At 42.0% G+C, this 19,549-nt stretch overlaps 1 protein-coding gene across 6 annotated transcripts in view; it reads left to right on the forward strand.

Annotated features, from left to right (window-relative positions):
- SLC25A21 (solute carrier family 25 member 21) overlaps window positions 1-19,549 on the forward strand; it is a 467,052-nt gene that overhangs the window by 333,056 nt on the left and 114,447 nt on the right. For all 6 annotated transcript variants that reach the window (XM_053283932.1, XM_053283930.1, XM_053283931.1 and 3 more), the window contains one exon: window positions 981-1,064. In XM_053283932.1, the coding sequence (XP_053139907.1) occupies window positions 981-1,064 (84 nt within the window). The remainder of the gene's footprint in view (window positions 1-980; window positions 1,065-19,549) is intronic.

The raw sequence follows: 19,549 nt of genomic DNA on the forward strand, positions 1-19,549 counted from the left end.
TATTATTATAGCAATGGCTTATATGTATAGTTAACAAGAACCACGCAGACAGGTAAGCGGGAAGTCAATATTTACTTAATTAAGTGTAATTTGATTGTTAAGGTATTGTTAAAATCAATAAAATTTTAAAATGCGAAAAAGAACCTAACCCCCAATTACCATTGACTCAAGGTTTCATTAATTGTGGTTTCTGTATTCGTGTCTATAGGTGAGAACAGAACCCCTGCAAATAACCAGGGCCACCTGTACAATAAAACAGCCATTAAGGCATTTTGAACAAACAGGGCTGCTCAACTTTGGCCCTCCTGCAGATGTTGGCCAACAACTCTCATAATCCTTGGCTATTGGCCACTGTGGTTGGGATTATGGGAGCTGTAGTTCAAAAACAGCTGGGGGGCCTAAGTTGAGCAGGCCTACTTTAAAACAAACAAGCAAACAACATATGTTGAGAGGGGCAAATAAAAGAGATATTTAAACTCTACGAGTGGGTAATATGGTGTGGAGGAAAATTACTTTAAGCTATATAATGGTTTCGTTTTATGGTACTGTACTTCGAAAATAATTTAAATATTATTATTATGTCGGAGAGCTAATATAGTGGATCTGGAGGTTTGGGGTTAAGGTCACAACCGTTGATTGGTTGTAATTGATCTCAGGGAAATTGATCTCAGGGAAATTGATCTCAGTTTCAATTCTTCCATCTATAAAATAGGAATAATAGTGCTTTCACTAAGATTTTCATATTTAAAGGATGTTATATACCATAGTGATATAAGAGCAGTTGTAATGGCGATTCTGAGCCTTCTGTGGTTGGGTTCTAAGATTTCCTTTTTCGAGAAGATTTTTTCCATTAGAGGGAGCCTTCCTCAGAAGAAAGGATTCCTCGCTCCTGTTTCTGGTGGAAAGACACCTTAGGATCTAACCCCATGTATTTTAAAATCTTTGTATTGTTTCTGACTTATTGTGAACTACTTTTGTAGGTTTCAGATTCAAAGGGGGAAAACTGATCCGACCAGTTACAAGAGCCTTGGAGACAGTTTTAAGACCATATATCGGACAGAAGGGTAAGAACATATCTAATTGTTATATGTATGATTTCACTGTAAACATTTTAAAATTCCTATTTTAACTTCATTAGTCTTTCCTGAACCTCTCATTTTCTCTAGTACTTATTAGGCAACATGTGGACTAACATGATATATATGGAACAATGTTTCAGTGGCACAAGTGGGGAGAGTTGTCACTGGTTTCCCTTTTCCTCTGACTCTGATTACCTCCACAAATAAGTCCTGAAGGCCTTTCAACCATTAGGGATGCGGGGGGTGGGGGGCAGCATTGGGACCAGCAGAGTAAACAAAAATTGCCCCTCCCTCCTTGCATGTGTACACTGTTCTTCCATGCTCATGACATGCTCATGACGTTAGTCAGTCTCCCAGTCACACAAGTGGCATCCAAACATTTGGTGCGGTGGTGCACCATTGTTGGAAGTGCCTTCTGATTATGCAAGGGATCGTTCCATGAGCAGAAAGAGCCTCAGAGTGCAGCTCTCTTTCCGCGTACGTAAGGCATTTCCGATACTGGTGTGCCAGTGCGCCAAAGGACTGGATGCCAACTACTGAATATTCTTTGACTGAAAACATTCCTGCTGCTCTTTTATATTTGAAGTGCACAATTCTGCCTTTCTTTATACTGGGCTATACTGTACAACACTTGGTGTGTTAGAGTAGGTGAGTTTGGAGGGTGGTGGAAAAACAATCCTAGGCCCTTCTTATTAATTAGAGCTTTTTTTTAACCAGCTGGGATACTTCTAATGTGTAATATTAAGCGTGTGTTTAAGTTTTTTAATGTGATTGGGGTTGAAGTGTTTAACATATTTCCTAATTAACTATGAAAAGGTTCTTATTTTATTAACTGTTATTGAATGATGACAAGTTTTATGCAAGACAGGTGCATGAGGTAATACAGACACAATGAAGCCTCTGGTGTACTGTAGGAGGCATAAAACCATCTTCTGGATTTTTATTACAGGAAAGATAATGATCAAGTTTTGTTTCACTTGTGTTCCATAAGATACACATTTTCCTTAAATATATTGATATAAGATCTCAACAAAATGGAAAAATCAACAAATCCTTTTAAATAAATGTTCCCTGAAAGGTAGAATTGGTTCAAACTCTCCTAGTTGCCCAGGGAGGGTTACCAACTCTGAAGCTATTCCTGGATATTTTTCTCCCCAGTATTCTTCTCAATGTTTTCACAATATCAAGCCTTTAAAGTCTCCTGGATTGCTTTCAAAAAGCACCTGGAGATTGATGGCAGTTCCTGGAGACTGTAGGTGAGTCCTGGAAGGTTGGCATCCCTGTGCCCAAGCAGTTAACCATGGCACCTAGTGGTACCTCCTTGCACTACCGTAAGAGTTTTCCTTAGGCTAGGAAGAGCATCATGATATTCCAACCCAGGGTAAGGGTGATATTGCAGCTACAAATGCTGACTCTCCTGGTTGTTTAATAGGAAGTGGGTGGCAGATTCATTATAATACCACCATTGTGCTTTTAAGCTGAGCAAGGATGAACATGGTGGTACTATTGCAGCTGCCCAGCTTAAGCCATACTTAAGCCCAATTTATACATGTTGTGGATCCCCGGTAAAACATATTTAAATGAACTTCCCCTGTGGTTTGGCCTAATCTTAGTACCGCATTGGCAAGGGGTCTGTCTTGTTGGCATGTTAATGCTATGTACAAATAGGCTGGTCACATGGTAATGGGGGAGCATGTGTAGAATGCTTACACATCTAAGTGTTTTTCTGTGGCCTGTATCACATATAAATCAGACCTAAATGAGTACAAACTTGGAGCACTGGATCATAATTATTCATGAATTTGGTTCATAACATTGACCATTTTAAAGTATTTCTTCAAGGTATAGAAAATCCTTCTTACTACTGTGATTTGCAGGCCTGGGGAAAAATGACTTCAGGCAAATTAGTTTTTGGATTGGTGATAACAGGCAGCCTTTTAAACAATGAAAAATAACTTGCTAAATCTTGGAGTGGAAGAAGAGGACAATAATCTTTTCAAAAGCATCTGCTCCTAGTCTTCTCTCTGTCAACACCAAATATAAGTGAATGTAACACTTACTCTTCAAACACTGTGAAGATAGGCTTTTCTGGTGAGTGCTTTCTTCCTCACCAAGAGCCTTTTGGTGGGCTTAGCCCATTCCAAACAATAAGTGAAAACTTCTGTACTGGTGTTAGGCTGAGTGAGAGATGATTAGGAATCTGAGAACCAACCACTGTCAAGCCATCATGTTGACAAGAAGGCAGCACTAAGAATGTTGTTTTCTTTTTTAAACTGTAGTGTTCTCAGGCCAGGGAAAGAGTGGAGTCCATGTATGCTTTTTCAAAAGTATTCTGTGTAAATGTCGCTGTGGGGTACATTGCGGGTTGCAACAAGAGAAAAGTGCACCTTTTTGAACAAATAAAAGTTAAGGCTTCAACTTACTAGTCATATGTATTGAGTTTTTTGTATGCTTATGAGAGGCCAGTTCATTTTCTTTAAGTCAACCATTGTAATATCCCACATACAATTTGAAATGAGATTTCAAAGACCCAATTCTGAAATAAAGAAGCTATGAAAAGCAGACCCTTTCCCCATGTGACATTCAGTCTATGAAATTTCTGTTGAGGGGTGTGAGCAGAAACATTAAAATCTTTACACAGCAGTATGCTCTGGTGGTGAAGAAGTCCAGCCCAAGATATTATCTGGAGACATTTGGATGAGTTCAAAAAGCAAAGATTTATTAAGAAACTAAACATCATATGTTTAGGCGATTCTTACGATCACCAAAAAGTGGGCCAAGGGAGCCTAGCCTGCTTTTTGGCGATCGTGTTCTGCCACGGAAGCCATGCAGCTCCCAGCAGCAAACTGCCAAAACTACCCCTCAAGCGCTCTGTTAACCTTGGCGTTCTGCTCGTGTGTCGCCGCAGAGCACGGCAACACACGAGTAGACCCCCGACTGGAAACCGACCAGGCTCGGGGGTCTCTCCAGGATGCCCCATGTGCTCACTAGATGCTCACTAAAGAGATCCATTGAACAACAGAAACAAACAGGCACTAGCCTTCAACAACTGAACAATTCTGACTCTAACTGACCAAGACAGACCTATTAACATCTCATCATGCTTCTAATGGCCAAAAGAGGTTACCGTGGTGCTAAGAGCAATGCTTTAGAATTCTCACTTCTAACACTCCTTCTCATTGCTTGACCACCGATCAACAATTCCCATCATTTTTCGCAGTGCTCGTAAATGATCTCTTGGCAATGGCTTTGTGAGTACATCTGCTAACATCTTCTCAGTTTGACAGTATTTCAACTCCACATACTCCTTTTTGTACATCATGTACGTAATGGTATTTTGTCTCAATATGTTTTGGGACAAAAATACCATTGGACCAAAATCCAATATATGGGTTTTGTCTTCTCCATTTGTGAAAGTGAAATACAACTGTGATTGTCCTCAAACAATTCATTTGGTTTGGGTTCATCAGCTCCAAAGTCTTGCAACAATTTGTGTATCCATGCCACCTTCTGGTAAGCCTGAGTGGCTGACACATATTCTGCTTCCATAGAGGAAGGAGCAACAGAGTTTTGCTTTCAACTGCACCAACTAATTGCTCCACCTGCAAAAAAGAACAGGTATCCACTTGTGGATGTATGATCTGTTCTGTCTTCTGCCCAATCTGCATCCTGATAACCCACTAGTCTAGAATTAATACTTGCTGGCAATCTCAGTTCTAGATGAGCTATACATTAAAGGTACCTATACAGTTTTTTTTAACTGCAATCCAATCATTTTGGGTGGGTGTATTCACTTATCTGCTTAAAATTCCCACAGCTCCAGTAATGTCTGGTCATGTTACTGTGGCAATATATAGAAGTTTCCCAATTACTTTCCTATATTTCCCATTGTCTGGAAGAAGCTCCATGTTTGCGTCTTGCTTCAAGAAGTTAGCTTCCTTTGGAGTGCTGACTTCCTTGGCATTTGTAAGACCTAGACATTCTAACAAGTCTTTTATCTTTTGTTTCTGATTAAGAAGATAATGTGGATCTTGGTGCATAATGTTCCCAGTTGCTTTACTTCTTCTTTCAAATGCTTTACAATTTCATCACTATCTTAACTCTTTTGAGAACAAATGATCAAATCATCACCATCTATTGTTTCTAAACCTTGAATATACAAGAGTCAGCTTTTCCTTGGATAAACCCTTGTTTAACTATCAACTGATTTAACTTTGTATTCCAGCCTCTTGCTGCTTGCTTTAGACCTTATATGCTCTTTTGGAGCTTACACACAAGAATCTCCTTACCAGATTCCTTCAACCCTGGTGGTTGCTCCATGTAAATGACCTGCTTAATTTCACCATGTAAAAATACAGTTTTGACATCTAAATGGTATATGTACATTTCCCTTGTTATTGCAATACACAGGAGAATTCTTATAGAAGAGTGTTTTACTACTGGGGCAGTTTTTTCATCATCATTCTCACCATATTGCTGAGAATATCCTTTAGCTATTAGCCTTGCTTTATAGTGATGGGCATCTCCTTCTGTATCGTGCTTCACTTTGAAAATGCATTTGTACCCTACCATTTTTTCTTTCCATAGGCAGCTCCTTAAGTGACTAAGCGAGTAAACAAGTAATAAGTTTATTGTGAAAAGTTCCAGACATAATGTTTATGTAGAAATGCATTTGTACCCTACAATTTTTCTTTCCATAGGCAGCTAAGCAAGTAAGCAACTAATAAGTTTATTCTGTATCCTTTACATCCTGGTACTTAGCCCACTAATATCCCTTCCTCACACCTGCATTTCAGTTTGTTTCTTCTAGACTTTGACACAAAGGCATATGCTTTTGAGCCAAAAACTCTAATATGCTCCATATTAAGCTTCTTTCCATGCCACAGTTCAAATGGTGCTATATTTATAACTTTAGTAGGTGATCTGTTTTGTAGATAAGTAGCAGTCATAATTGCCTCTCCCCAAAACTTACTGTGTAGTCCTGCATCCAGCAGAATACATCTGGTCATTTCTATTAAAGTCCTATTCTTGATTTCTTCTACACCATTGTGTTATGGATTATATGGCATTGCCATCTGATGTTCAATGCCCTTCTTTTTCAGATATTCAGTTGAGATAACTGAATATCAAGAATTTCTTGTATGTTCAACTCCATTGTCTGATCTCAGACTTTGAGGCTTCTTTCCAAACTTATTGCAAACTGGCAACATACTCCTTCAATTTTTCAAATACCTTGTTCTTTTCACTAATCAGATAAGTAAATGTATATCTTGAAAACTCATCTATGAAAGTTTACAAATACTTGTTTCCCCTGATGAATTGATCTGCATAGGCCCACAAATATCACTGTGTATCAGCTCAAGAGGTTGCTGTGTCTTTCTTTCTCTGCATTGAGGGAAGGTGGATTTAGTTCCCTTTGCCATTATACAGCATGTACACAGCATGGACTCTACATCACAATGGTTTATATTTAGGCCTCTGGCTAGATCCTCCATCACCAGTTGAATTATTGCATTGGGATCTCTGTGTCCGATTCTTCTATGCCATAAATTCAAGAATTTTTATGTGAACATCATTTTACAATTTTGGCCTTCTCATTTATATAATCCACTTCAAATAGGCCACTCTCTTGCAAAGTCCCTTTCATGAGTAATTCAGCTTTATCTGTGCTAATAGTTCAATAATCTGTGATAGTAGTTCACCTTTATCTGTGTTTTCCTTTGAATTTCACCTCATAACTTTTCTCTGTAGCATATTTAACTGACATCAGACTGGATTCAAGTGTGGGCACAAACAATGCATTCTCAACAGTCAGTTGTACTGTTCTTCCTTTTTGCAGTTTGCAATCTAGTCTTGCAGAACCTCTGCCTTCAGCAAACATCTGTTTCGCATCCGCTAGAAAAATTGGGACTTTATAATTTGTGTCCAGCTTAGTAAATCTTTCTCTTTCCTTAATCAAATTGCTGGTTGCACCCGAATCAATACAAATTCCAGCTTTACACTTTGTAGAACTAGCTCTTAAATTCTTCTCAACCGCTCAATATCTTTATTATGGTGCTTGACAAGATTTCAGCGTTATGTACAAGGTTGACATTCAAGGCAGTTGGTACAGTCTGTCAGATATCACAGTTGAATTTAGGTAGAGGAAGTTTACCCATCAGGGCTATCCTTACCTAACTGATCTTCCCTGGAGGTTCTCTAAAAGTGATTAAATCAATTTGCTACATGGAGTGCTGTAAAATTTACAATGAAATAAAATATGAGCCAAATTATCAACTTTGTCTGATTCACAGGAACACTTGTGCAGGTGATAGGGTGTCTTTTTGTATCTCCAACCAAGCTGATGGAAAAACATTATAATGAGCTAAGGTGAAGGCTCTTCAATGAGTTGGACATGTCAGATTATAAAGATAGCTTGCCGGAGCTAAAATTGAAGTGATCCACCAATATTTAACACAGTTAGGGAGTTTGCTTCTCTCTTCTTGTGATTCGATATCTAGAAGACGTTCTGTAATTCTATTGACTTGATCAAACCCTGTAGCAATTAGAGATTCAGAAGAGAGTCCAACCATCTGAAGTTTTCCCATTAACGTGGTTAACCACTTAGGGTGGCTCTGATCCTTCAGAACTAGGGGGTCCAATCCACTTGGTTAAAATTTTAGCTTTAGCCAATATTTAAAGACCACCAACCACACTCTGGTCTCTACCTTATTCACCCCAGCCTCCAGCATTAAGGCTGAGTTGGATATGCCTTTTGGCATTTGAAGAACCATTCTTAGACATTTTGTTTGGACAACCTCCAGATGAGTAAAGTTTGAATATGGACCCTTTTTTGAGCACCAAGGAGCAGCTGGTCCATTGACTTAGTTTGGAACAGCTTAGTAGCTGCTGGGACAAATTGTTCCCCTTTAGAGCGGTAGAACATTGAAATCACAGTAGCACTTTGCTGCGCTGTTTGTGTTAGATAGTCTAAGTGCGCTTTCATCCCCCTGGAAGTGTGAAACACCACCTCCAAGTACTTAAAACACTTAACCTGTTCAATCATATTGCTATTGATTCTCCAACTGTGAGATTTGGGTCTCTTGGCGAAGACCATTACTTTAGTTTTTTGGAAGTTAATTAGCAAATGGTCTTCTAAACAGAACTGGGAAAGTACCTTTAGTGTTCTCCTAAGGCCGATGGGTGTCAAAAATAAAATCACTGCATCATCAGCATAAAGAAGTATAGAGATCTGCCTACTTGCTATCTTACTGAGGTGCATGTCTACCTTATTCAGATATTAGTGAGTTAATATAGAATAACAAGGGGGATAAAACACATCCTTGCTTATGTCTTACACCAAGAGATTATGTCTTACACAGAGAGATATATTGCTGTATATTTTGACAAGTACAAAAATGCTTGTAGGCCCTTAGCTTAGACCTACAATAAAGGTAAAGGTAAAGTGTGCTGTCAAATCAATTTGGACTTCTGGTGCCCACAGAGCCCTGTGGTTTTCTTTTGGTAGAATACAGGAGGGGTTTACCATTGCCTCCTCTTGTGCAATTGAGAGGATGCTTTTCAGCATCTTCCTATATCGCTGCTGCCCGATATAGTACCAGCAGGGATTCAAACCGGCAGCCTTCTGCTTGTTAGTCAAGCATTTCCCCACTGCAACGCTTAAGGTGACTCCCCCCCACATTTTTTATATCCTGTACTTCCTCCAAGGAGCCCAGAGCAGTGTACTACATACTTAATATTCTCCTCACAACAACCCTGTGAAGTAGGTTAGGCTGAGAGAGAAGTGACTGGCCCAGAGTCACCCAGCAAGTATCATGACTGAATGAGGATTTGAACTCGGGTCTCCCCGGTCCTAGTCCAGCACTCTTACCACTACACCATCCAGTCCCCCTCTTTCCCCTAGATTCAGTGACAAAGCTTTTACTGAAATCCTTTGAAATAGAATTTTCCCTTGAGATTCTCTCAGTTATTTGACTCACCATCAGCTAAAACACTAAGAGATCAATAGAACATAGCATGAAGACAGCGTAATTTGATGTACATGGAATATCTTCAGCAACAAAATCATCAAAGTTTCTGACTGAATGTTTCTCTCCTCACATTTCTGCTGATCCACACATTGAACAGCTTTGCAAACACTCAAACCATACAGAAAAGCCATTGCTTGAAGAAATGTTGCCCAACCTTTTTTCTGAGGTTGCATAATGTGTTTTTCAAGAGCCTTCCAGCTTCCAAGGGAAAGTAACTTAAGAAACTGCCCTGAGTAAAGATTCAGGGCAGTTTCTTATGTCACATATTTTCATTCAGGTTCATATCTACTTAGAAGGATGCATGCTTGTAGAAATAGCTGCTTTCCCCTTTAAAATACATTCAAGCCTTTCCTGCCTGTGGTTTGTGCATAGTTTAAAGGGCAAAGTGGTAATTTCTACACACATATGCACTTCATAACTGACTTCTTATGCGTATCATATTTTATTTGGGTATCTGTACCCAAGTACCAAATGTAAAGTAATACGCAGCTCTTAACCAGTTAAGAGAAACATGAACATTCTTGTTTCGTAGAAATATGCCGCTAGGCTGGGAAACTCTGACCACTACAAACACACACAGCTCTCTTGACCAAACTTCACAGGACTTTCCTTTCCCGACCCCACTGACAGATAACTCTCCTTCAACATTGCCCCCTTTTAGCCAAACAGCTTAGCATGTACTTTACTACATGCGGATGCTAATTAACCAGACACTTAAAATGCAAACACATTACCCAGTTTTTCCAGGTGGGTGTATAGAGGCACAAAGGGTCATGATGTGGCATGTACCAGCTATATTAAGCAGGCAAGCACCTGCTTTGGAAAGAAAGAAACTGAGACAAGGCAGTTGTTAGAAATAAAAGCATTTCAGTTGAACAAACATTCACAACCTGGGTTGAAATAACACATAAAGAACTGTTAAAATTGGGTTCAGCTCTTTGAGAGGTTCCTACTTTATGGAATCATAGAACTAAAGCCAACCCAAGCAAATGGCCATGGCTCAGATGCCCAGTAGGAGGCCCACCACACTGTGCTGTCTCCAACCATAGATGGGTAAGTTATTCATTCCAGTACTGACCCTGTCAGTGCCAGCTAATTGACTTTGGTGCTGGTAGGGAAGGCCTTTCAGAGATGCCCAGGGCCCAGGCCACTTCCAAATCTTGAGACCCCTAGCCATAATAATGCTGACACATGAAAACAAAGCAAGGTACCCAAAATGAGTGAGGCATAATTTGAATTTAATTATTTAACAAAAGCTTTTCTAGTCTTTTCCTATGCAAATGCATAATTATTGAAGACAAATCTAGCTTTTCATGAAATGTCACAGTTGATATTAAGTATGACAAGCGCATTCAAACACCCTTGTCCCATAGTTGAACAGTGATGATTCTTTACAATACAATACAATACACTACAATACAATACAACGGATATTTATATACCGCTTTTCAACGAAAGTTTCCAAAATGGTGTACACAGATATAAATAAATAAATAAAATGGCTGCTTCTACAACATTCACCTGAAGCATCTGATGCAGGCAAATTGACAAAAATGCACAGTGCAATTTTAATATTAGAGAACACCCGAGATATTAAGTTCTAAGCATTTTAGTCCAATAGGGATGTATAAAAACAAGTTGTGACATTCATCAAATACCCAAAATGTAACAAGTGTTTTAAATTGAGACCCCCTTGGAGCTTGAGGCCCAAGCCAGATTACACCCACACACACACACCTCGATTGGCCCTGGGGAAGTTTTGCCTATCCCACATCTTCTAGCTCTTTGTCCAGACTTTCACAACAGTTGAGCACAAGCATTAACACAGATCAAGTAGATGAATCTTAGAAAGCTGCCATAAAGTGAGTCAACAGGCAAACCTCGTTATCTACAGTTGCAATATCCACAATTTTGCGTACATAAGAACAACCCTGCTGGATCAGGCCCAAGGCCTCTCTAGTCCAGCTTCCTGTTTCACACAGTGGCCCAACAGATGCCTCTGGGGAGCCCACAGGCAAGAGGTGAGGGCATTCCCTCTCTCCTGCTGTTACTCCCCTGCAACTGGTATTGAGAGGCATCATGCCTCTGAGGCTGGAAGTGGCCCACAGCCACCAGACTAGTAGCCATTTATAGACCTATCTTCTATGAATTTGTCTAAGCCCCTTTTAAAGCCGCCCAAGCTGTTGGTCATCACCACATCCCACATGTATCCGTGTTCGGGTCATTGATACTCAACCTCGGCATATGTGGAAAACAAATGGTCAATTTTCGTGTGTTCACAGTTTGGAGATGGCTGGAAATGACCTTGGAGGTCATTTCCAGCCACCATTTTGTGGCTTATTTAGTATTTTTAAGTCTTTTTTCCCCATGAAAAAATCATGGAATAGTGGAATAATTTGGACTTCTGGGGGGCATTGCTGGATATCTGGAGACCCGTGGAGCACGGTAGGGCACTTTACTTCACTTTCACCCCCTGTTTTTGCCCAGCTTTACTGCAGTTTCCCAGCCTCCAGGAACTTAACACACACACCCTTCCCATTGACCCAATGCCGCATTATCTGCAGTTTCATTACCCACAGTAATACGTGGAAAGGGAACCACCACAGATAACAGGGTTCACTGGTGTTGTTGCATCTAGCTGAGTCTTAACAAGAAGAAGACAATAATCTCTTCAGGGCTTTAGACACTGGTCTTTCCTAACCCTTCCTAGAGATTCCAGGGATCAGTACTAGGACCTTCTGCATGCACATCATGTGTTCTTCACCAGTTCTATCCATTTCCACTGTTTAAGGTTTATGCTTGCTTTACTGGCAGCCATTGTAAGATTAATTATTTAATCTTAAATTGGCTGCCAATAAATCAATCATAAATTTGAAAATAATAAACAATTATAAATAATAGTTATAAATAACAATTATAAATATAACAGTTATAAATATAAATAAATATAAATAACAGTTATAAAATAACATAAATAATAAACAGTTATTTGATCTTAATAATATTAAATAACACACATTAAATATTCTACATGTCATATAAAGTAATTAAATAATGGTTAATTAATCTTAATAATTGTTATGATGTGTAATTCGGCCATCTGACTCATAACAAGATATTGATTATGAAGTTCATGAAGTTCAGAACATAGTTAGGATCGCTCTTTCTCCTGTAGAGTGGGAAATTACTATCTATCTATCTATCTATCTATCTATCTAACATATTTATATACTGCCCAAACCTTATGTCTCTGGGCGGTTTACAACAGATAAAAACAACATTAAAACATGGTTAAAAACAAAACAAGAAATTTAAAACACAACAATTTAAAAAAATTTAGAACACTGCTCTAAAACAACATTCAGAACAATCAAAACAGTATCAGTTAAAAGCCTGAGTGAACAGATGTGTCTTTAAAGACTTTTTAAAGGCTGTCAGAGATGGGGAGGCTCTTATTTCATTAGGGAGCGCATTCCAAAGCCTCGGGGCAGCAACAGAGAAGGCCCGTCCCCGAATAGCCACCGGACGAGCTGGTGGCTACTGCAGACAGACCTGTCCAGCTGATCTCAATGGTTGGTGGGGTTTATAATGAAGAAGATGTTCTCTTAAATACCCAGGGCCCAAGCTGTTTAGGGCTTTATAGGTTATGACCAACACCTTGTATTTTGCCCGGAAACATATCGGCAGCCAGTGTAACTCCTTCAGTACGGGAGTAATATGGTCTCTCCTAGATGACCCAGAGATCAACCTGGCCGCTGCAATCTGGACCAACTGTAGTTTCCGGACTACGTACAAAGGCAGCCCCACATAGAGCGTATTGCAGAAGTCAAGTCTGGAGGTTACCAACATATGTACCATTGTTTTGTACCACCAGTGTTTCCTCTAATTTTTTTAATCAGTGAGCGGAATGAGTTTTGTTCTGGGCAGCAGTATCAAGGCAGTGTGTGCACATGTGCATTATTATATGCCACTATAGATATACAACATGCATGTGTACATGCACGCTCACACATGCACGCACACACGCACTCCATAAACATGGGAGGAAGGAAGTGTATTTTACAATTCTATTCTATTTATAAAATTTGATTTTTACTTATTTTTACTTTTTACTAATATGGTCTCTCCTAGATGACCCAGAGACCAGCCTGGCTGCCACATTCTGGACCAACTGTAGTTTTCTGACTACATACAAGGGCAGCTCCACATAGAGCGCATTACAGTAATCCAGTCTGGAGGCTACCAACAAATGTACCACTGTTTTGAGGTCATCTGTCTCAAGAAACGGACGCAGCTGGCGTATCAGCCAAAGCTGATAGAGGGAACTCTGGCCACTGTCTCAACCTGGGACACCAGGGAGAGACTCGGAATCCAGAAGCACCCCCATACTGCGTACCTGTTCCTTCTGAGGAATTCTGACCCCATCCACAACAGGCAGATCAAAATCGTCTCCCGAGTTTCGACCCCGCACAATGAGTACCTCCGTCTTATCTGGATTCAGTCACAGTTTTTTATCCCTCATCCAGCCCATTACCGACTCCAGACAGGCATTTAGGGAGGTTATGCTCTCTCCCGATGATGCTGACAAGGAGAAATAGATTTGGGTGTCATCAGCATACTGATAACACCCTGCACCAAATCTCCTGATGATCTCTCCCAGCAGTTTCATGTAGATGTTAAACAACATTGGAGACAATACGGAGCCCTGAGGGACACCATACAAAAGTTCAGATTTTGAAGGACAACAGTCTGCAAGGGTCACCATCTGGAACCTGCCCGAGAGGTTAGTCTCAGGCAGGTAAATTAGTCATTTACATATATTTATTATGCACATTTGAACATTGGGCAGGGGAAAACTAGGGTGGGAAAGGATAAAAGAAACAAACAACTGACAGATAAGACTACTTCAAAATCATAAAGTTTAAGGTCCCTCCTATCAAATCAAACAGAATCCTACATAGTAAAAGATCTTGGCTGTGCTTAGTTCATAGCTAGAACTGATGTGAGAGGTTTTGTACAGGACTTGGAAGTCCAGCTGGTGTCTCTGCACTGAGGGCTCAATTTCCTTTACAGACTAGCTGATCTGTGACTCAGCCAAGTTTAGAACCTACTGGCTCTTCTTCACTCAAAGCTGTTTTCTTCTAACCATTAAACCACATGTTCTCTTGGCCTATGTCACCCTATATGGCAATTGCGGAAATCATCAGACTTGGTAATCAGGCGACCTTAATTGAATGTTGTCTGTTGTGCAGAGCTGAAGGGTTTTCTTTTTATATAGCAAATAGTATTCTGCCATGTATATAATTGAAATGTATGTTGAAATATGTGGTCATTAAGCCTTGATCGGATGCCAGGAACATGCAGCTGCAGTGTCCCCCACCCCCTAGCTGATAAATTCCATGTTGACAGTACTTACCATCTGACCTGTCTCATAAAAATGAGGCTGTGTGCATAAATAAAATATAAACTATCTTTTTGCAGACCTTAGAGGTCTCAGCACTCTTTTTTCTAGAGAGGGGGAGGGGAGGGAGGGAGGGAGAGAGAGGAAGCCAAATCTATTCTATTCTGTATAGATATCCACACCATTAATTATCTGCTGGTTGGGTCTAAAGTATTATGAAATTGTAAGACAAGCGTCCTTTTCACTTCACAGTCTCCTTTCTCTTCACCTCCGAGGTTATAGAGCAGGGGGGCCCTCCTGAGGTGGTTGGACTACAACTCCCTTCATCTCCAGCTACAAAGCCTTCTCTCTCCACCCAAAGTTGGGAACCCATTAAATGTAAGGTGTGCTACTAGGTCTAATAAAATATATTAGGGGGAAGTGTTATATGGCCTAATCTCTCTTTAAAAGATGGACCTATTAGGATGGTCCGCTCAAAAAGGCTGCTGGATCCAGTAGGTTTCCAAAAGGCCTTGGAGGGTTTTGAAGTTGGTGTGGCCGGTGATTCTGTCGATGCCCTGGTAGGAACCTGGAATAAGGAACTCACCAGGGCAGTAGACATGATTGCTCCTAAGCGTCCCTCCAGACCTGCTTCAAAAATGGCCCCCTGGTATACCGAGGAGTTGCAAGGGCTGAAGCAGCTGGGTAGGTGACTAGAACACAAGTGGAGGAGAACTCAACTCAAATCTGACAGGATGCAGCATAGGACCTATTTGAAGGCTTATGCGGTGGTAGTGTGTACAGCAAAAATGGGATTTTGGTCAGCGCGCATTGCCTCCGCGGGTTCACGTCCAACAGAGCTATCCCAAGCTGTGAGGAGTATAATTTGTGCTCCTTCTGCTTTAAATCAGTACCCAGAGGTGCTCTGCTGTGACGCTTTTGGTGGGTTCTTCGCAGACAAAACCTCTTGTATTCAGGCCAACTTGGACTCCACTATTTCTGCAGGGTCTATGAAGGAAGTGTCCAGCGATCCCTCTTGCAGTGTTAGGTTGGGTCAGTGTCAATCTGTGACACCTGAGGATGTGGACAAGCTGCTTTGAGCGGTGCGGCCTACCACTTGTTCTCTGGACCCTTGCCCGACTTGGCTGCTTCAATCTAGCAGGGAGATTGTTGAAGGGGGCCTAGTTAATATCATAAATGCATCGCTGAGGAAGGGTAGGGTGCCTCCATGTTTGAAGGAGGCAATAGTTAGACCTCTTCTTAAGAAGCCTTCCTTGATTCCCTCAGCGATGGATAGTTATAGTCCCTTGGTTGGGCAAGGTGATCGAGCGGGTGGTGGCCAACCAGCTCCAGGCAGCTTTGGAGGAAACTGATTATCTAGACGCATTTCAAACTGGCTTTAGAACAGGCTATGGGGTTGAGACAGCCTTGGTCAGCCTGATGAATTACCTTTACCGGGGAATCAATCGAGGGAGTGTGACTCTGTTGATTATCTTGGATCTCTCAGCGGCGTTCGATACTAGCAACCATGGTATCCTTCTGGGTTGCCTGGGGGAGTTGGGGATAGGAGGCACTGCTTTGCAGTGGTTCTGCTCCTAACTCTCGGGTAGATTCCAGATGGTGGAGCTTGGTGACAGTTGCTCCTCAAAACAGGAGCTGTTCTATGGAGTCCCCCGGGGCTCCATTCTGTCACCAATGCTTTTTAATGTCTACATGAAACCGCTGGGTGAGGTCATCAGGAGTTTTGGTGCTGGGTGTTATCAGTATGCTGATGACACCCAAATCTACTTATCTTTTTCATCTGCATCATCAGGAAATGTTGTTCATTCCCTAAATGCCTGCCTACAGGCAGTAATGGGCTGGATGAGGGATAACAAATTGAAGCTGAATCCAAGCAAGACAGAGGTGCTCATTATGGAGGCTCAGAATCTGAGGGATGAGTTAGATCTTCCTGTGCTGGAAGGGGTTACACTCACCTGGAAAGAGCAGGTACGCAGCTTGGGAGTACTACTGGATCCAGGCCTCACCCTGGTATTTCAGGTGGAGGCCATGGCCAGGAGTGCTTTCTATCAGCTTCAGCTGATTCGACAGCTGTGTCCATTGCTTGAAGAGAACAACCTCAAAACAGTGGTGCACCAGCTGGTAACCTCCAAGCTCGATTACTGCAATGTGCTCTATGTTGGGCTGCCTTTGTATGTAGTTTGGAAACTTCAGTTAGTTCAAAATGTGGCAGCCAGATTGGTCTCTGGGGCAACTCGGAGAGACCATATTATGCCTGTTTTGAAACAGTTGCATTGGCTGCTGATATGTTTCCAGGCAAAATACAAAGTGCTGGTTATTACCTTTAAAGCCCTAAAGAGCTTAGGTCCAGGTTACCTCAGAGAGCACCTTCTTCTGTATGATCCCCACCGCACGTTAAGGTCATCTGAAGAGGTCCGTCTCCAGTTACTACTGGTACATCTGGTGACGACTCAGAGGTGGACCTTCTCTGTAGCCGCTCCTGGGCTGTGGAATGTGCTCCCTGCAGGAATCCGTAATTTGAATTCTTTATTGACCTTCAGGAGAACCCTTAAGACTTATCTGTTTGGCCCGGCCTTCCAGGGTTTTTAAACTGTTGTAAGGGGGGTTTAATGTATTGGGGTTTTTTAGGGTCTTTAAATTGTTTTTTTAACTGATTGTTTTATGGTGTTTTTTTTTAATTTTTGGTTTTTATTGTTGACTGATTTTAACTGTTTTTGTTTTGTTTGCAAACCGCCCTGAGCCAAATTAGGAAGGGCAGTAAAATAAATAAATAAATAAATAAATAAATAAATGCACATTAATTCTAATCATTTCATTAGCCCCATTTCAGTAGTTTTTGAGGCTATTTCCACGAGTAGCAGAAACTGGGCTAAGGGAGCCCGGCCTGGTTTCTGCTGTTCGTGTGCTGTAACAGGAGCCATGCTACTCCCGCCAGCCACCCCTCTTAAATGCCCCCCATTAAATGAGGTTAGCCGAGCGCATGCTCTGCTAATCCCATTTTTTGGTTGTGTGTTGCTGTGGCATGGCGGCATGGTGACTCATGAGTAGACCCCCAACGGGGAGGCTACAATAAACATCATGCAGGACATTCTGGGACTTCTAGAGGCCAGGAGGCCCCCGATCCTTGCCACCTCAACTGGCTCAATGACGGAGCCAGGAATCGTGTAGGCAGCCAATCCAGCCACCCAGGGCAAGCTGCCTGCTCGTGTGCGGGGAGAGCCCTGCAAACCCCCTGCAGGCTCTCCACACTGCTCATGTGGAGAGCCTCTTTGTCTCCAAAATCATTGTAAATGATGTCAGACCTTTTGTTGTTGTTCCTTTAGTCAACACATACAACCTATTCAACTAATAACTGTGGCCAGAGTTGTCACATCTCAGACCTAAAATGTTAAGATTTTATCCTCTTCCACAGGATCTTTAGGTGAAAGAGTAAAATCTCAGGCTGAAGGAAAGGACCTAAGGAAGTAGCTACTTCCTGCTTGCCTTGATAGGAGCTCTTGCTATAAACTCCACAACAGGTTCATCAGGCTCTGACTTGAACCATCAAGAATAGTCAGGGCCTGTCCCCTTGACCTATGTGTTGTCATCTCCACAGGCTCCTCTGAGCTCTACCCCCTAACTTAGGGGGCACTATCCCTCAGCTCCCACCTCTTCCTCCTGAACCTCAAGGTCTGAGCCTCCAAAGGCCTGACAACTCTAATTGTAGCCCACAGATTCCCCACCATCACACTTTGTATAGAGAGAACATAAAAAGTGGCCCACAGAGGATCAGATTTCAAAGCTCAACACATTCTGCCGAAAGTGAGTGAATCTGTACAGTGACATGATATCACATGAGATACCTAACAATGACCCACAGAATATTGTGTACAGTCGTCCCTTGCCAACTGTGGGTTTACCAATCACAGATTTGAGTATCTGCGACTGGGAAATTGTGGCAGGTCTCGACAACCGTGACATGAGTATCTGCAGTTTGATGAGATTCTTTGGAAATTGGGAGGTTTGGGGGGAATTTGGGGGGCCAGGAGGTCATTTCTGGTGGCCAGGGGGTAATTTCTGGGGATCAGGGGCAATTTGGGGGGTTTGAGGTGATTTTCAGGGATTTGGGGTGATTTCTGGGGGCCAGGGGGTCATTACAAGCCAGCGTGATATAGTGGTTAGAGTGCTGGACTAGGACCGGGGAGACTCGAGTTCAAATCCCCATTCAGCCATGAAACTAGCTGGGTGACTCTGGGCCAGTCACTTCTCTCTCAGCCTAACCTACTTCACAGGGTTGTTGTGAAAGAGAAACTCAAGTATGTAGTACACTGCTCTGGGCTCCTTGGAGGAAGAGTGGGATATAAATGTTGTAGTAGTAGTAGTAGTAGTAGTAGTAGTAGTAGTAGTAGTAGTAGTTGTTGTTGTTATTATTATTATTATTATTATTATTATTATTATTATTATTATTATTGGGGCGGCAGGATACCTCCCTGCCAGCCCTTCCCCACTGTTGCTGTAAAAAACTCCCAGGAGTCCTTTGCGCATGCGCACGTCACAGAGGCGTGTGCGCAAAGGACTCCTGGGAGTTTTTTATAGCGACAGGGGGAAGGGGCGGCAGGGAGGTATCCTGCCGCCCCAATTACTCCTACAATTATGGCACCAGAGCAGGAAAGTGGCAGAAGGGGTAAGTAAACCCTCCCCCCGCTCTTAAAGCTACCCCCCCCACCCCAGTGCCGGACCGCAGTTTGGCGGTTCTGTGCACACCCCTACACAGAAGGTTCCAGGTGGAATTCCTGCTATCACCAGGAAGAGCTTGGAAAGACCTGAAACTCTGCCGACCTAGACCAGTTCAGATGATAATGTTCCTGCCCATACAATTAGGAAGAGGTGCACTGTGAGCACATCCATCAGGACATCCTCCACAGATGTCCTGATGCTGTCCTGGAATATCCCTGTGGGGGGAGGCGGGTGCGCTTCATCCAAATGTCCCCTCTTCACGTGTGTAGAGAAGCCGTTCAGATCAACAGTGTACTACTGTGATAAAAGGATATACTTGGAGC

The sequence above is a fragment of the Hemicordylus capensis genome, chromosome 1 (genome assembly GCF_027244095.1).
Source record: "Hemicordylus capensis ecotype Gifberg chromosome 1, rHemCap1.1.pri, whole genome shotgun sequence".
Taxonomy (NCBI): domain Eukaryota; kingdom Metazoa; phylum Chordata; class Lepidosauria; order Squamata; family Cordylidae; genus Hemicordylus; species Hemicordylus capensis.